Below are 14,151 nucleotides of genomic sequence, written 5' to 3' on the forward strand. Positions count from 1 at the left end.
AGTTCAGTCTGCTGGGGTTTTCCAAGCAGTCACTTGGAATCGATTACAAGCCTTAAAGCATCACTGCTGCTATGCTGATTGCCGTGGGATTTAGCTCTTGGCTTAGTTGTGAGCTGTGCTAAAAGGTTTGGTTTCCATGTCTGTATCGCTTCCCTCCCATTACTTCTGGTACCTGATCTCTGTGTTCCTTTTTTTGTTAATGTAGATGACTTCTAGGAATGATCCATTTCCTGAAGCAGGGTTGTTAGGATTGTGTGATTAGGGGTAATGCAGTCAGGGTAAAGGCGGTTCAATTTGTTCCCTGTATTTTTGTGTTCATCAGACATTTTGGATTTCATATGCTTTGGTAATTTCTTAGCACTTATTCTTACTTAGAGAAATAACCTGAGGCTGCGTTTTTTCCCTTGCCCCTCTCTTGCTTTTCTTGAAAAATGCTGAGTTTACCAAGATACTCATTTGGAGTTTTTTCTGGCTAGAGGGAGAGTTGCTGCACTCTCTAGTGCATCTGTCTCCTCATGGTGAGGGAGGCTTATCTGTCTGACCAGCGACAGAGGAAAGGCAGTGTGTTCACAGGGAAAGAGGTCTGGTGTTGGATGGGTTAATAAAGGGTGGAAAGTGGAAAAAGAAACTCTGGGAAATGAGATGCAATATAGGCACCTTAAACATATGGCACAGAGTATTCATTAAAAATCTGTTGGCCACCTTGGACCATGCACATGGAAGGATGCTGGATTTGAGATGGCAAAGAAATTGAAAAAGCTTGAATGTTTGTCTGGAAATCAAGAGTATCTTGTTAACATTCCTCAGTGCTGAAAATTTTTGAAAGTATATTAAACCTTTTGCTTCAGAAGAGCTGGTCTCTTTATCAGCATAACCATGCTGGTTGTCTTGGATCAGCGTAAGACTGGCAGGATGTTGGGGAAGAGTGGAAGAGCACAGGGTTTTGTGCTTGACTCTGTCCGTCAGTGGTTTCTCTCACCCTTCCCTGAAGCAGCTGGCACTGGCTGCAACAGGAGGTGAGATGGATAGGCTTTGAGTCTGACCTGAGCCAATGATCTTGCTCATTCCCCCTCTCAAATCAGTCATGCCCTTCTCGTTGCCAGCACGTGGAGGAAGGTGGCCCAGCGAATGAAGCAGGTCTGCGGGAAGGGGATCTGATAACCCACGTCAATGGGGAGCCGGTCCATGGGCTGGTGCACACGGAAGTGGTGGAGCTGATTCTGAAGGTAGGGACTCAGCCCTGCCACATTTTGGAAAATGTGGACCAGCTTATTTAAAATGCCATAGGTATGTAATTGGCATTGTCTGAATACAAGTATGTACATAGCACCTGGTGGTATTTAAGAGCAGCTTTGTAATGGTTGGTCTTAACATTATCCAGTGAAAGGACTTGTGTTTGATACCTCCTCTGAGCAGAGTCCATTGACAGGAAAAAACCCCCCAAAGTTCTGGACTGTTCCAAGAGGCAGAAGTCTTTGGGATTGCAAATAGAGGAGCAATCAGGATTATTATTTTTTTAAGATGAGTGAGACAAGCCATGCTCTGTGTTGCAGATTCATCATGATAGATGCCTGATATTCTCACATCTGCCATCAGTCAGAGCACTGGGAATAGGATTGGTGACAGAATATCACTTTGTTCAAGTTCTCAAGTATTACAAGTATTAAATTGAGTCATTTGGGATCTCAATGGGAGAGGTCAGATGCTGTGTTCTGTCTGCTCTGGGAAGCTTTACCTACCAGCTGGGGTCTGAGCTAATCATTTGTGAAAGCCTGACTAACGAGGGCTCTCTCTCAGCAATTCCTTAATAAATGATAGGTGGAAATACTGAGGGGAAAAATGGAGTTTGACAAAGGATTATAAAATGGCAGGCAGCACTGAACTAGCAGCCTACCTGCTTAGCCTGCAGATCTGCTTCAAATAACCACATTTTAAGCAATGCCTCTGTGTCTTGTGTCTGACAGAGTGGAAATAAAGTGTCCATCTCCACCACACCATTTGAGAACACGTCCATCAAAGTTGGTCCAGCTCGAAAAGCCAGCTACAAATCCAAGATGGCTCGTAGGAATAAGAAGAGCAAAACAAAGGATGGTCAGGAAAGGTTTGTTTTGATGTTTCTCTGTCAAAATGAAAGAGTAACCAAGGGTAATATAAGAGAGATCTTCTCAAATCCATTTTCAGACAATGTGTATCAGCAGGTACATAATTGAGTTATTCTTTTCTTTTTGTTTTTGTTTTTTTTTCTCTTTAACTGTGACATAAAATTGACTGAAATTTGCTAATAAGGTAAATAAATCATTTGGACTTGTAAACACCATGTGAATGCTCTTCCACAGTAAGAAGAAGAGTTCTCTGTTGAGGAAGATTACTAAACAAGCATCACTACTTCACACCAGCCGGAGTTTATCGTCTCTGAACCGGTCTCTGTCCTCTGGAGAAAGTGTGCCTGGCTCTCCAACTCACAACCTGTCTCCTCGGTCACCAACCCAGAGTTACAGATCCACTCCCGAGTCTGTGCACTCAGGTAAAAAAAGAAACAAAGCAAAACTATCCAGTCAAACAGAAAAAAAAAAAAGCTTGGAGATGACTTTTGCTGATTGATTAATTTTAGAAATAAAATACACAGCAGCAGGTAGAAGGTCTGCTTGTGAAGTAAATGACAGCTATGATGTCAATAACCTTAAGGATGGATGTATTCTCATTCATTGATTCATTTAAAAATGAAAACCCATACATCCTTTTAAGAATGCATTTGCTGTACTAGAGCATCCTTTCACTTTGATGCAAATGTGTATTGTAAGTTGCAATCTTTCCATAGCAGTTTGACACATTTTATATGTTCAGGGAAAAGAAATCAAAACAGTGTCACCAAGTCATATTTGAAAATTGAATCAGCTACTGGAATAAAGAGATTTATATCTGGAGAATAGCAATCAAACACATGGCTTGTCTGCTCAAAGATTTTTTTCAGAAAAGTGTTCTGATAGCCAAGTGTTTCATACTCTACTCTGGTGTTGGGTGCTAATAATGAGAATTTCCATCAGAAGCCTGGCAATATTACTGCTGGGTTTTGGATAATATGGCATTGTGTCTTGGCTTTGCATATCTTATTTTCAATAACTTGTTGTAATGGCCAAATATATATTAATCTTCTTAGTATTTTTTTATTTCTTCTTTGTTTTTTTTTCTTTTAAGTTGGTGGCAATTCTTCCCAGAGCAGCTCTCCCAGTTCCAGTGTTCCCAATTCTCCAGCCAGTTCTGGACACATCCGACCCAGCTCTCTGCATGGACTGGCACCAAAGCTCCAAAGGCAGTACAGATCTCCAAGGCGTAAATCTGCAGGAAACATCCCTCTGTCACCACTGGCTCACACTCCATCACCAACCCCACAGTCCACATCACCACAGCGCTCCCCATCTCCTCTACCAGGACACTCAGTTGGCAGCTCCAGTATTATTCAGTCTTTCCCAGTAAAACTACACTCCTCTCCTCCACTGGTGAGACAAATTTCTCGCCCCAAAAGTGCTGAGCCCCCTCGGTCTCCTTTGCTAAAGAGAGTGCAGTCAGCTGAGAAACTGGCTGCCTCACTGTCCTCCTCTGAGAAGAAGTTGGGTTCCTCACGTAAGCACAGCTTGGATATCTCTCACTCTGAATTTAAGAAGGAGATGTTGCAGCGGGATCCCAGTCTCCAGAGCTTACAAGAATCTGCCAATGAAATGACAGGTGGCAAACTTGGGCTAGCAGAGAAAGGGATGCTGCAGAAACCGGGTTCACGGAAGTTGGGTGCCATTCGACAGGACAGGGTGGAGAGGAGGGAGTCTCTGCAAAAGCAAGAGGCCATCAGGGAAGTAGATTCTTCTGAAGATGAAACAGATGATGGTTCAGAAGATAGTCAGGATGGGAGAAGGCTGGACAAGCCCCATGGCAGTGGAGACCAAGGCTCAGATTCTTTTAATGAGGATAGTAAGTTTTCATCTAAATTGGAAAGCAAGGATAGTATTGAAGATGATGCTTTTCTACCTGAAGATCCAAAAGGTACAGAAGACTTGCAGAAGGGAAATACTCAACAAGCCAAGCCTGTTTCAGAGCCTCTGCAAGTCAGTGTGCACCCTTCCCCACCAGAACTCCTCTCAAGAACTTCTCCAGAAAAATCAGCTAATTCAGAAAAGCCATTTCTAAAATCAGAAACAACTACAAAGGAACATAAATTAACAGAAAACAAAACTTTTGAATGTTTTGGTCCAAAAGACAGGTCTTCCGAAGCAATCAAAGACCTGGGGAGAACTACAGGTACTCAAAAAACAATAGATCGCACAGAACATATGCAGTGCCCATCTATCAAACTTCTGGAACTTGAAGAAGGTGATTCCTCTGGGGCATCCTGTGGTAAACTTGGTGTGAAAGAGCCTGTGCTAACAGAAAGCAGTCAGAAAAAACAGGATTCCAAACCTCTGCTGGCACTTTCCCCATGGTGCACAGCAAACATGAGCACTCCTGTCTCAGTGAGTCCCCCAGAACATGGTGAGAAGGGTCACAAGGAGACACTTCAGTCTGCAGAGCAGCACAGCACCTCATTCCTGTCTCCTGGAAGCACCAGTGAAATGTCCCAAAGAAGTCCTAGTACTGAAAAGCAGCAACCCAGCTCATCCCAGGCAGAGAGTGCTTTAACCTCCAGCAAAACGAGCCCAGCGGGACCCGTATCCTCCCCCCCTCTCATCCCTGGTGCCATCGAACGCGCCCTCTCTGTGTCTCAGTTGGTGCCCCTGGCTCAGAGCGTGTTAGGCCCTTTGAAGCTCAGTATGTCTGGTTCTGGAGAGGTGGAAAAGAGAAAGGATTTGGGTGCCTCCTGTAAAGAAGAGAGAGATTTGAAACTAAAAAGGCAGGAAATTTCACAGGTAGGAGAACATCAAGAGAAAGCCAAACTATCTAGCACAGAAGGTCTGACCACGAGAAGCAGGTCCTGTGCAGAGTCCTTACACTCAGCAAAGCCCCGGGAGGCAACATGTCCTGTGGTGGCCAAAAAGGAGGCAACATGTCCTGTGGTGGTAAAGAAGGATGCAACTTTTTGCAGTGCTAAAGCATCTGAAGCGGTGGCAGGTAGCTGCAAAATCACTCCATCGAAAGAGCTGTCTCGTGCTCTTGGACAAGCAGCTCTGAGAGCCTCTCCTCTGCCAGATGGCAGCACGAGGCCCTGTAAAGAAGGGACTCTGGCACAAGCAAAAAGCAAAGAAGTTGAAAATCAGTTAAAAATACAAGACTTTCCCCTGTCACATGATGATGCTGTAAAGAAAACATAGCAGCATCACTGGTACTCATGGACTGGAGCATTCTACATTCAAAATAGAGACTGCATGTTTGAATTTTGTAATATACACTAATATAAAATAGAACTTGTGTACATCTATTTTTGGGAGGGTTTTTTCATACTGTTTTTTTGTGTTTTTTCATCCTTGCTATTCTATTTTTGTACACAGTAATGCTTGCTGTTTGAGGTCTCTTTAGAACAGGGTATCTTTAAAGCAGGGCTTGAGAAACAGTTTGTTTATTTTTTTCCCCTTGCAGACCTTCTATTTTGCCTGATTTTAGGGCCTGGTGTGCTCTTCCCTCTAATTCTGCATTTATCTGAGATCACAAAAATTCTGAGTACAAAAAAGGCAGCTTGTTTTTAAATTTCTGCTTTTCAGCATTCTCTTTGAAATTCCATTGAAATTAACAGATATCAAGTTTTTGCTTTGATTTTATAATCTGATGTCCTTTGACAAAAATAAGAAACTGCTCTCTTGTCTGCAAGTTATTCTGAAACTACAAACCCTCTTCAGTGCAAGTACAACCTCTTTGTCACCGCGTGTCTTCACAGTCCTGTGTCCTTAGAGGATATGGAGACAAGGGACTTGGCTGAGAGGCTGGACAGAGAGAGATCACTGTCTTGTCTTTAAAACAAATAAGAGCATTTTTCAATGGAATTATCAGAAAGAGAAGTCTCCAATCCGTAAGCTGGCTTGTTGGGGGATTGTTTTTACTTATCTTTTATGGGACATGTGGCAACTTTTCCCTCTGTTTTTAAAATTTTAGTGATGTTTTATCTTCCTTCCTCTGGCTTCAGTTCATAACTTGCCCTGACTCAGAGTAAGTGACTCCAGGAAAGGGATGCCTGTAGGTTGGTTTTAAAGTAGAGAAATTTGTAGTCATAAGTTCTCCAGTATGTCTTGGGCAAAGTTATCTCAATGATAAATTACCTTTGGAGACTTTCCCTCTTGGTGAGTCTAAATAGGTAGGATTTTAAGGTGTTCCTTAACATTTCTGAATTGGGGCTTGGGAAACTTGCTGAGTTTTCTGAATCTGCCCAGTTTAAAAAAAAAGCAAACCTATGAAGAGTTCGGACTCCTCAAGTTCTGTGGACAAGCTGCAAGCAGACTTCAAAACACATGTGATATTTTCAGATTTTGGCTTTAGATCATTTCCACTGCTGAGGTCACTTTCCATTAAAAACTTACTCTTTGCTCTTAGGTTTAGACATGGCTTTGCTTTGTGTGACCGACTCTGGGTAACGGTGCTCCTTGCTGAGGAGTAGCTCGATAATAATGCACCAATATATGTGTTAAGTGGTGATAACCTATAGCACTGTAAGCCATTTTTTCATCCAGTTAAAGATTTCTCTCAATGAACACTCCCGTTATTTGTCCCAGTTTGTGCTCAGCCTGTGTTCTAGTCTTGTCTGAGTGTATCTCCCTGTGGATCACCCACGGGGGACAGTATCCTGCTCACTGGCTTACTCTGTTAGAAGCAGAATGACTGTGCAACAGTATTCCAAGCTAAAAACCACCTCTGTAGGTCTGGTTTCCTTACACTGCTGCTTCCTTTGCCGTCTTGGCTTTTTCTGAGCTTGAAGTTTTGATTTACTTCCTCTAAATGCAAATATGCTTTTATATAGGAATATATTTTCTCCATATCTTTCAACCTGATTTCAGTTCAATTCACAACTCGCAAAAAGTCTCTGGAATCTCACCCTGCTTCCTTCTGTGTAACCATTGCTTCCCCCCATTATATACTTGATTTTGGCTGCTTGAATTTCGTTTCTGGACCAAGGTTTGGTTTGGTTTGGTCTTTTTTTTATTTTTAACATGTTTACTCCATGAGTCTGTGTGAACATGTATGGTGTTGCTACTACACTAACCAAAGCCTCAGCGCTCCCAGGTAACATGTTAATAAACCTTGCTGTGATGGTGTTGAGAGCAGAGCCTGCTGTGCTGTCTGTCCACTCTTTTTCCTTGGAATTCATAAGCTGCTCGTATACACTTCGTTTGTATAAACCACAACATTTCCACTGCCTTGCCAGGGTCTTGAATGTCTCCAGCCTCTCAAAGTGCTCTTGGTTGTGAGCATCACTCAGTGCTGATTTGGAGCAATAGCAAGTAAGTAACAGACTTGGCAGGATCTGGTGCTTAATCTGGCTGTTTTTCTCCCTGATGGGTTGATCAACTAAAAAATTGCTGAGAAACAGTGCAGGATATTATGGCATGGACAGGAGTAGTGAAAAATGGATTTGGCATCCTGAGTCTCTGGTAATTACAAAGACAAGCCTCAGGCTGATCTCCTGAGAGAACCTGACCTTAGCGAGATTGAAGTGTCTGTGTAAATTAGGGAGTGAGCCCAGAGTTGCATGAGGACACAGTCTGACCTGGCTGGTCCCTGGGTGGCAGGTCCTCTATTTCCTTCTGTGTTTAAAACACTGAAGGGGAAAACCAACCACTGCTCCTAGGAGGTTAGCATGGGATGAGCCAGGCAGGGTAACCTGGCTCATTCCACATTGACAGGGATGGGATGGTACCAGCTGTAAGCTGCTGACTCCCTGCCTTCGCAGCCAGTACTTCCCATGTTGAATTGCAGAGCTATCCTTTCTTAGGCATAAAGAGGAGCAAAAACCCCTTGCTATGTCACAGCTTACGCTACTTTTGCCAGCATTGGCCAAAGAAGAGGTGAGGTATGCCTTTCCTTGCCTTTTTTGTAGCTATGGTACGGACAGTGATCAATGCAATTAAAAATCCCTGGGTTTTTTGGAAGCCAAAGCTAAACAGTGTTGCCAGGAAAGCATTCTGGTGGAGCCCTGTATCCCCTGCTCTTGCTCAGTCCTGTAGTTTCTTTCCACGTGCCAGGTCCTCCATCATCCCATTTCTACCCTCTGTCAAGTTTGTATGGTGCACCTTAGCAGAAAGTTTGGGCAAAAAGCCTTTTTCTTTTAAATTTTGATGATAAGCCAGGTAGATATACCAACACTTACTCCTTACTCTGCTATGAATTCCTTAAGTACCTTCTCAAATAAGCTTGTAAAATGCATTGAGGAGGAACAAGATGTTGGAAAAGCTGTATCTGAGGAGTGAGAGCATGTTCCCAGCACTGCCGTGGCCCTGCAGTGCCTGAGGGAAGCACTTGGCAAGGCCAGACCTCGGCCTCTGTAGGGGCCCTGCGTTAGGCAGGCAGGAGGTGGAAGTCACAAGCTAGCGTGAGGTGTGTGTTTGGTGAATGAGCCGTGCATGTCACCATTCAAATATGCAGCTTTCCTGCTTTGTTTCCCTCTTTCCTTCTGTCAGCTTGGATGTGTCTCCTGCTCCTCATCCATGTTGGGATGGCGGCATCTAAGCTGGTTCAGCCCCCACAGCTCCTCTGTGCTCCTGCATCCAGCTGGCGCATCCTTGCCCCATGCCTTATTTCAGTGGATTTTTTTCCCTTTGTCTCTTACTGTTGCAAACTAAGAGAAATGGATGATATTTATTGTAAATATTAGACTTTAGTGTTGTACTGGCCACTCCTGGGTCCGAATGTGAGGCTTTTGGCTGCTACTGTACTTAAGAGCGCTTGTGGGGAAGGGGTAGGAGTGACCAATGGGTTTGTTTGCCACACTTGCATTAAGGTGTGATTTGGAGTTGGGGTTTTTTTTTTATATTTTTGTTTTTCTTCCGAAGAGGGGAGGATAATGTCTTTCTCTGGTTTCTCTTACTGGATGTGAAGGATAATTCTGTACTTCTAGTAGAAGATTTGACAGAAGTGTGTGTTTACGTTGTGTTCGATTACCATATCCAGATGGCTGTGAGAGCACCTCATGCGCTGGGCTCTGCCAAGCCGTGTCACTCAGCACTTAGCTAGATAAGAGGAAGTGTGGAATTTCTGTGTTTTTAGAAACTTGAACAATTGCCACATAATAGCGGTGCAATAATTTTTATTCATGTTGTACCTGCATGTCGATGTTCAAATCCTCCTCCAAAATAAAAAAAGTTTTTTTTTTTACTTAAATCCAAACCTGTGTCTGTCTCTTGTTTGGTCTTTAGTCTCCCCCCACTTTCCTTCAGTGCCAGGGGTGGCTGTGCCTCCAACCCACCTGCTTAACCAGCTGCTTGATGGGGCAGAAAATGGCCTGTGGAGTGTCTGGGTGTTGGAGTAACTCTGCCAGGCTCTTTGGGATTTTTTGCTCCCCTGGCCAGGTGTGTGGGTAAGTCAAAGCTTTCCACTCTGAAACTCAAGCCCAGGAATTCACCATCCACCACTGAGTCCGTAAGTATAGAGTATCTTGTGTCCCTGCTAATGCAGAGTCCTGATGCTTGGTCCTTACTAAAGGGGGAATAAAAACATGTAAGACATGAAGCTTGGCTGAGCAGGATGAGGGTGTGACTGTCCGCAAGGGAACACCATGGCTGATGGGTGTAGGAATTAGGTGCACAATAAAATCTGAAGGGCAGGGGCTGCCAGTGGCACCAGTAAGGCACTGGCTGGGGTTAGCCAAATGGCATGAGGCAGCAGGTGCTACGTAGCCCTGTTGTGCACACACTTACTTAGGGTGCCTTGATGATGCACCACCTAAAACCTTTCCAGAAACAGCCGTTTGCTTTTAACATTTGCAGGTGTAGACTCTGCACATGGAAAGGCCTTCAGAGGCTATTCCTGTCCTTGGAAATAGAGCTGGGGAGACATTCATGTCTGGGGGGATTGGACTCATCCTCATTCGCTGCTGCCAAGGATGCTCAAAATATCCCATGTCTCCGTGCTCCAGAGTTGCTGCCGAGCAGAAATCAGGGGCGAAGCGCAGCTCCGTCCGCAGGAGATTTGCAGTGCCCCCGCCGGCAGCCGCTCGCCGCGTCGTTGGGCGTCATCGCTGACGCCGGCTCATGGAAGAGAGATGCTCCTGCCCACGCGGGGAGGGCCCGCACGGCCCGCAGGGACGCGGTGGAAGGACACGGGTGCCGCTGCTGCAGCGCTGAACGAAGCGGCCTCTCTGGCACGGCAAAGGCTCCCGGTGCCGGCTGCAGTCGCCGGCTACGTGCAGGGACCTGGCATGGAGCAGGAGCTGGCCGTGCCCGCAGCCCGAGTCCAGAGCATCATCCCCATCGACACGGGAGCATCTCCTCTACCCTTCCTGCGCGGATGAGCAGAGATGTGGCAGCAAGGGATTTTCAAACCACAACTTCATAGAAACATACATTTTTTCCCCTCCTTTTTCAAGACTTACTAGCTGGAGTTTAATTAGGGTTAAATTTAACATCCACAACCCTTCTTGAGAGGTTCTCCCAGTCAGGAATAAATTACTCTTAGTCCACAGCAGTTTATTCTTCCAGAGGAATAAGCCACAACAAATAAAGGCCATTTTCCTCCCGAATGATGGATGATGTGCACGTGGGCAGCACAGCATGCTTTGGCACTCACTTACCAACACCAGGATTGGACTCTTTCCCCCAGGATCAGAGGGTGTGAATAAGTCTCCTAGGCAAAGTCCCACTGCTACAGACAGGCTGGAATTTTGAAGAGAAAAACTGGGGACAGCCAAATCTGCATGGGAGCTTGGTTCCCCACTGCTGACAGCCTGCCCTGGCTGGAAGCTACAGCTGGAATTGCTGTTGGGACTCGAGAGGACATTGCACCCACATGATGCTGCCTGTACCCAGTGTGCATCAAAGTTGAGTACTGAGTGCAGGGGGATGAGATCCGGGGGATTTGCAGATGTCCATGGCTTTGCAGGGTTTAACCCTTCATATCCAGCTCTGCCCTGTGCAGCCTCATTCCCTCTGGCCATGGAAACCCTCAGGGCTGGCCTGCAGCCACCCCCTGTCCTGCCTCCATCACGTGCTAGTGAGCTTTATATTTTAAATGCTGATTAGGGCTGACCTCATATTTCAGAGCTTACTTCATAGTCACTAATGAGGGATTAGGAATGTTAAGCTAATTAGCAATCAGCAAACGAGGGCTCAGTCAGTCTTCTCAGCCTGGACATGCTGTCAATGAACAAGTTATTTGATGATTATCGTAAACCCGCTCAAACTGCTGCCTAATTCTGATGGGCAGCAGGGAACTGGGGCGAGCTGCAGTCCCGGTGATGGGAGCCCATGGCCCCACATGGCCCTTCTGCTCTCTGCAGACTGGAGGGTGCAGGACATCTGCTCCTGGAGTCCAAAGGATTTAAATAAATAAATAAATTGTGGGGTTTTTTCCCCAGTTCAAATTTGTTGAGTCATAGTCTAAACTGCCCAGCCTCACTGCTCTGGGAGAGGCTTTACCTGATGGGCCACTGAAGGAGGGAATTTGGCCATCCCTAGATACTGTTTGTCTCCAAAAATACTCTCAAACCAAACCTTCCCTGTTGGGAAGCCTCCTTAGAGCAGTTTGACTTTCAGCTGGGTTTAAATGCTCTGAGTCATTAATTATCTCATTATTTTGATTTATTCCCCCACTCCAACCTCTGCTCCACCAGGGAAGCATGTCAGCCAGGAGGCATGGGAGATGGGGAGAAGTAAGCTTAGTAGTGACCTGATCAATATTTCACACAGCAAAAGGGAAAAAAACCCCAAAATATAAAACTCCAAAGTGCTTTTGTGAAGGAATCAAACAGAGAAGTGAATGGGACTAACGGGCCATCCCGGGGAGGTGGAGGGTGCGCTGGGCTCTGTCCTACCTGCTGTTTTCCCACTCTTTTCAGTGTATTCTAGACCTGAGGAAGTTCCACACCTGATGATGTCTCATGTGGACAGGGGACTCAGCCATGTGCAAGGAATACACTACTTTTGTGCTGAGGGGCAGTGTGGGAACAAAACAAGGGATGGAGACCAGTAGCCAGGTCAGTGCCACTGTGGTAGAATGTTTCTCCAAGGCTGGGGAACTGCCTCTGCTCTGGGCAGAGCTGTGATTTTTTCTGGATGATGCCAAAAAAGGCCATTTTCAGCCCTGAATATGGGGGTCAGGGTGGTAGCAAAGGCTTGTGGATGGATCTGGGACAGGGACTTAGCAGGGATGCTTCTATTCCTTCCTGAAACCCATTTTTCTGCATTTTTGGGAAAGCAAATAAAGCTATCTCCTCCTTTGCAGCCAGTTTGGAAAGAGATTTTCTTCCCACTGGGGCTCAGTGCTGCCCAGAACATGGGATCATGACCTCCCTTCCTCCCCACTAGCCCTTGGCTGGGGATGGATCCATCCTGCCTGGTGTCTGTGCCCTTCCTCATGTGCCACCCCAGCTCGGCAGCCTGGGAGCTAAAAATAAGTGAAATGCAGGGGATAACCGAGTGCCTAAATATATTCCTTCTTTAATTAGCACCAGGCGACTGCCTCGCAGTCACGTCCGTCTGCCCACTAATCCCACTAAGCTGTGCCCACGTCACAGGACTCCCCTGAAGAGCCTTCCCTGAGCTTGGGCATGGAGCATCATTGCTGGTGGCTTATTCCCACTGACCCTGCCTGTGGCCTCAGGGTGACAGGAGGCTGCTGGGGATGGCTTGGCGTGGGAGGGCAGTGTGACACAAGGGTTAAATTAGTGTGAGGAGGGAGCATCTGTGTCCTTCCAGTCTGGAAATGAGCAAGATGGGGGTCAGGGTTCTGTGTGCTGGGAATGGTGATGCCATGGAGTGGGAATGTCTCTAGCAGTGGGGTGGTTTCCCATGTCGCTGCCTGGAGGGCTCCTACATGCAGGGCTGTCACTGAACTCAGCCAGGTCGGGCTGGGAGAGTACCCTCCTCCCCCAGATCTCACTGGGAGCATCCCTGGCTCTCCCTGGTGCTCACCTGAGGCAGTGGGTCAGGCAATACTTAACCCATTGCAGCTTCATTGGGCTCTGAGGTCCTTCCAGGGGGAATAGCTTTAAAGTTGGAGTTGCACCATAGCTGATGGTTTTAGCATCCTTTTCTATTTCTAATATAGACATATAAATAAATATTTCTGGTTTGCCCCTTTGCAAGAGCGCTGAGTGCCAGCAGTAAGGGATGCAGGGCAGGATGGGCTAAACCCACAGGCCTGGTGGCTGCAGACTCCTGTCTCGTCAGCAGCTGGCTCTTCCTCTTTACTAAAAGGCTGGATTTCCCCCAAAACTGGCTTCTAGGAGGTTCTGAGAGCAGCACAATGTGGGGCAGCATCCCAGAGTGTTTTCACTTGGGTTCCTTCAGAGTATATGACCAAGCCACCCCTGCTGCTGTCAGTGAGGACATGGGTCTCCCTGATCTGGGAGTAAGTCTGGGCTTTGCTCTGGCAACTCCTATTAATCCTGGAGGAAAAGGTCTCTGGGAAAGGTGCTGCCCTCCCAGGTCACTGGCAGAAGAAGGTTGGATTCCCTGACAAACGAGCCCAGCTTGCTGCCTTTAATCTCCCAGCCTGAGCCGAGTCCCTGGGACTGAGCCAGGAGCCAACCCTCTAAGCTGGCTCTTTTCTGCAGCAGCTGTCCCCTTGCTGGGCTCCTGAGCACATGGCATTTCTGGGGCCAGATCCTGACACTCAGACGGTTGCACTCCTTTTCCCATTGCCTGCTTCAGTTTCTCTTTAGCAATGTGGTCCTGATGGGCACTATTCCCTGGACCTCCTCACTCTGCTGCATGTGTGAGGCTCTCCTGAGACTGCTGGACTGGCTGGGGAAGGGAGCTGCACTGGGGGTGTAGAGCCCTACATCTGCTGCAGATGTTTGTTGAGGCTCTTGGTGGGTTGCACAGCACCCTGGAGCATTGTCCTGTGGTTTGCCCCATGGTAAGCAGCTCAGCTGCCCATGGTGATGCTGGGATGACACCAACAGCATAGACATGGCTGTGCATCTCTGTGGGGACCATTTAGCCAAAGTTTTCCAGCCAGAAGATAAAATGTCATGTCATTTCCCCTGCTTGCCTCCATAGGAAACCCCTGGATGGTGAGTGGAGA

General features: G+C 46.6%; 1 protein-coding gene across 3 annotated transcripts in view; it reads left to right on the forward strand.

The window, feature by feature from the left end:
* The window catches only part of MAST2 (microtubule associated serine/threonine kinase 2), a 186,784-nt gene extending 177,496 nt beyond the window's left edge, over positions 1-9,288 (forward strand). For all 3 annotated transcript variants that reach the window (XM_071565756.1, XM_071565757.1, XM_071565758.1), the window contains 4 exons: positions 1,104-1,226; positions 1,965-2,101; positions 2,337-2,524; positions 3,196-9,288. In XM_071565756.1, the coding sequence (XP_071421857.1) occupies positions 1,104-1,226; positions 1,965-2,101; positions 2,337-2,524; positions 3,196-5,297 (2,550 nt within the window). In that variant the 3' untranslated portion in view covers positions 5,298-9,288. The remainder of the gene's footprint in view (positions 1-1,103; positions 1,227-1,964; positions 2,102-2,336; positions 2,525-3,195) is intronic.
* Positions 9,289-14,151: the final 4,863 nt, after the last annotated feature.

The sequence above is a fragment of the Pithys albifrons genome, chromosome 10 (assembly GCF_047495875.1).
Source record: "Pithys albifrons albifrons isolate INPA30051 chromosome 10, PitAlb_v1, whole genome shotgun sequence".
In the NCBI taxonomy this organism is placed as follows: Eukaryota; Metazoa; Chordata; class Aves; order Passeriformes; family Thamnophilidae; genus Pithys; species Pithys albifrons.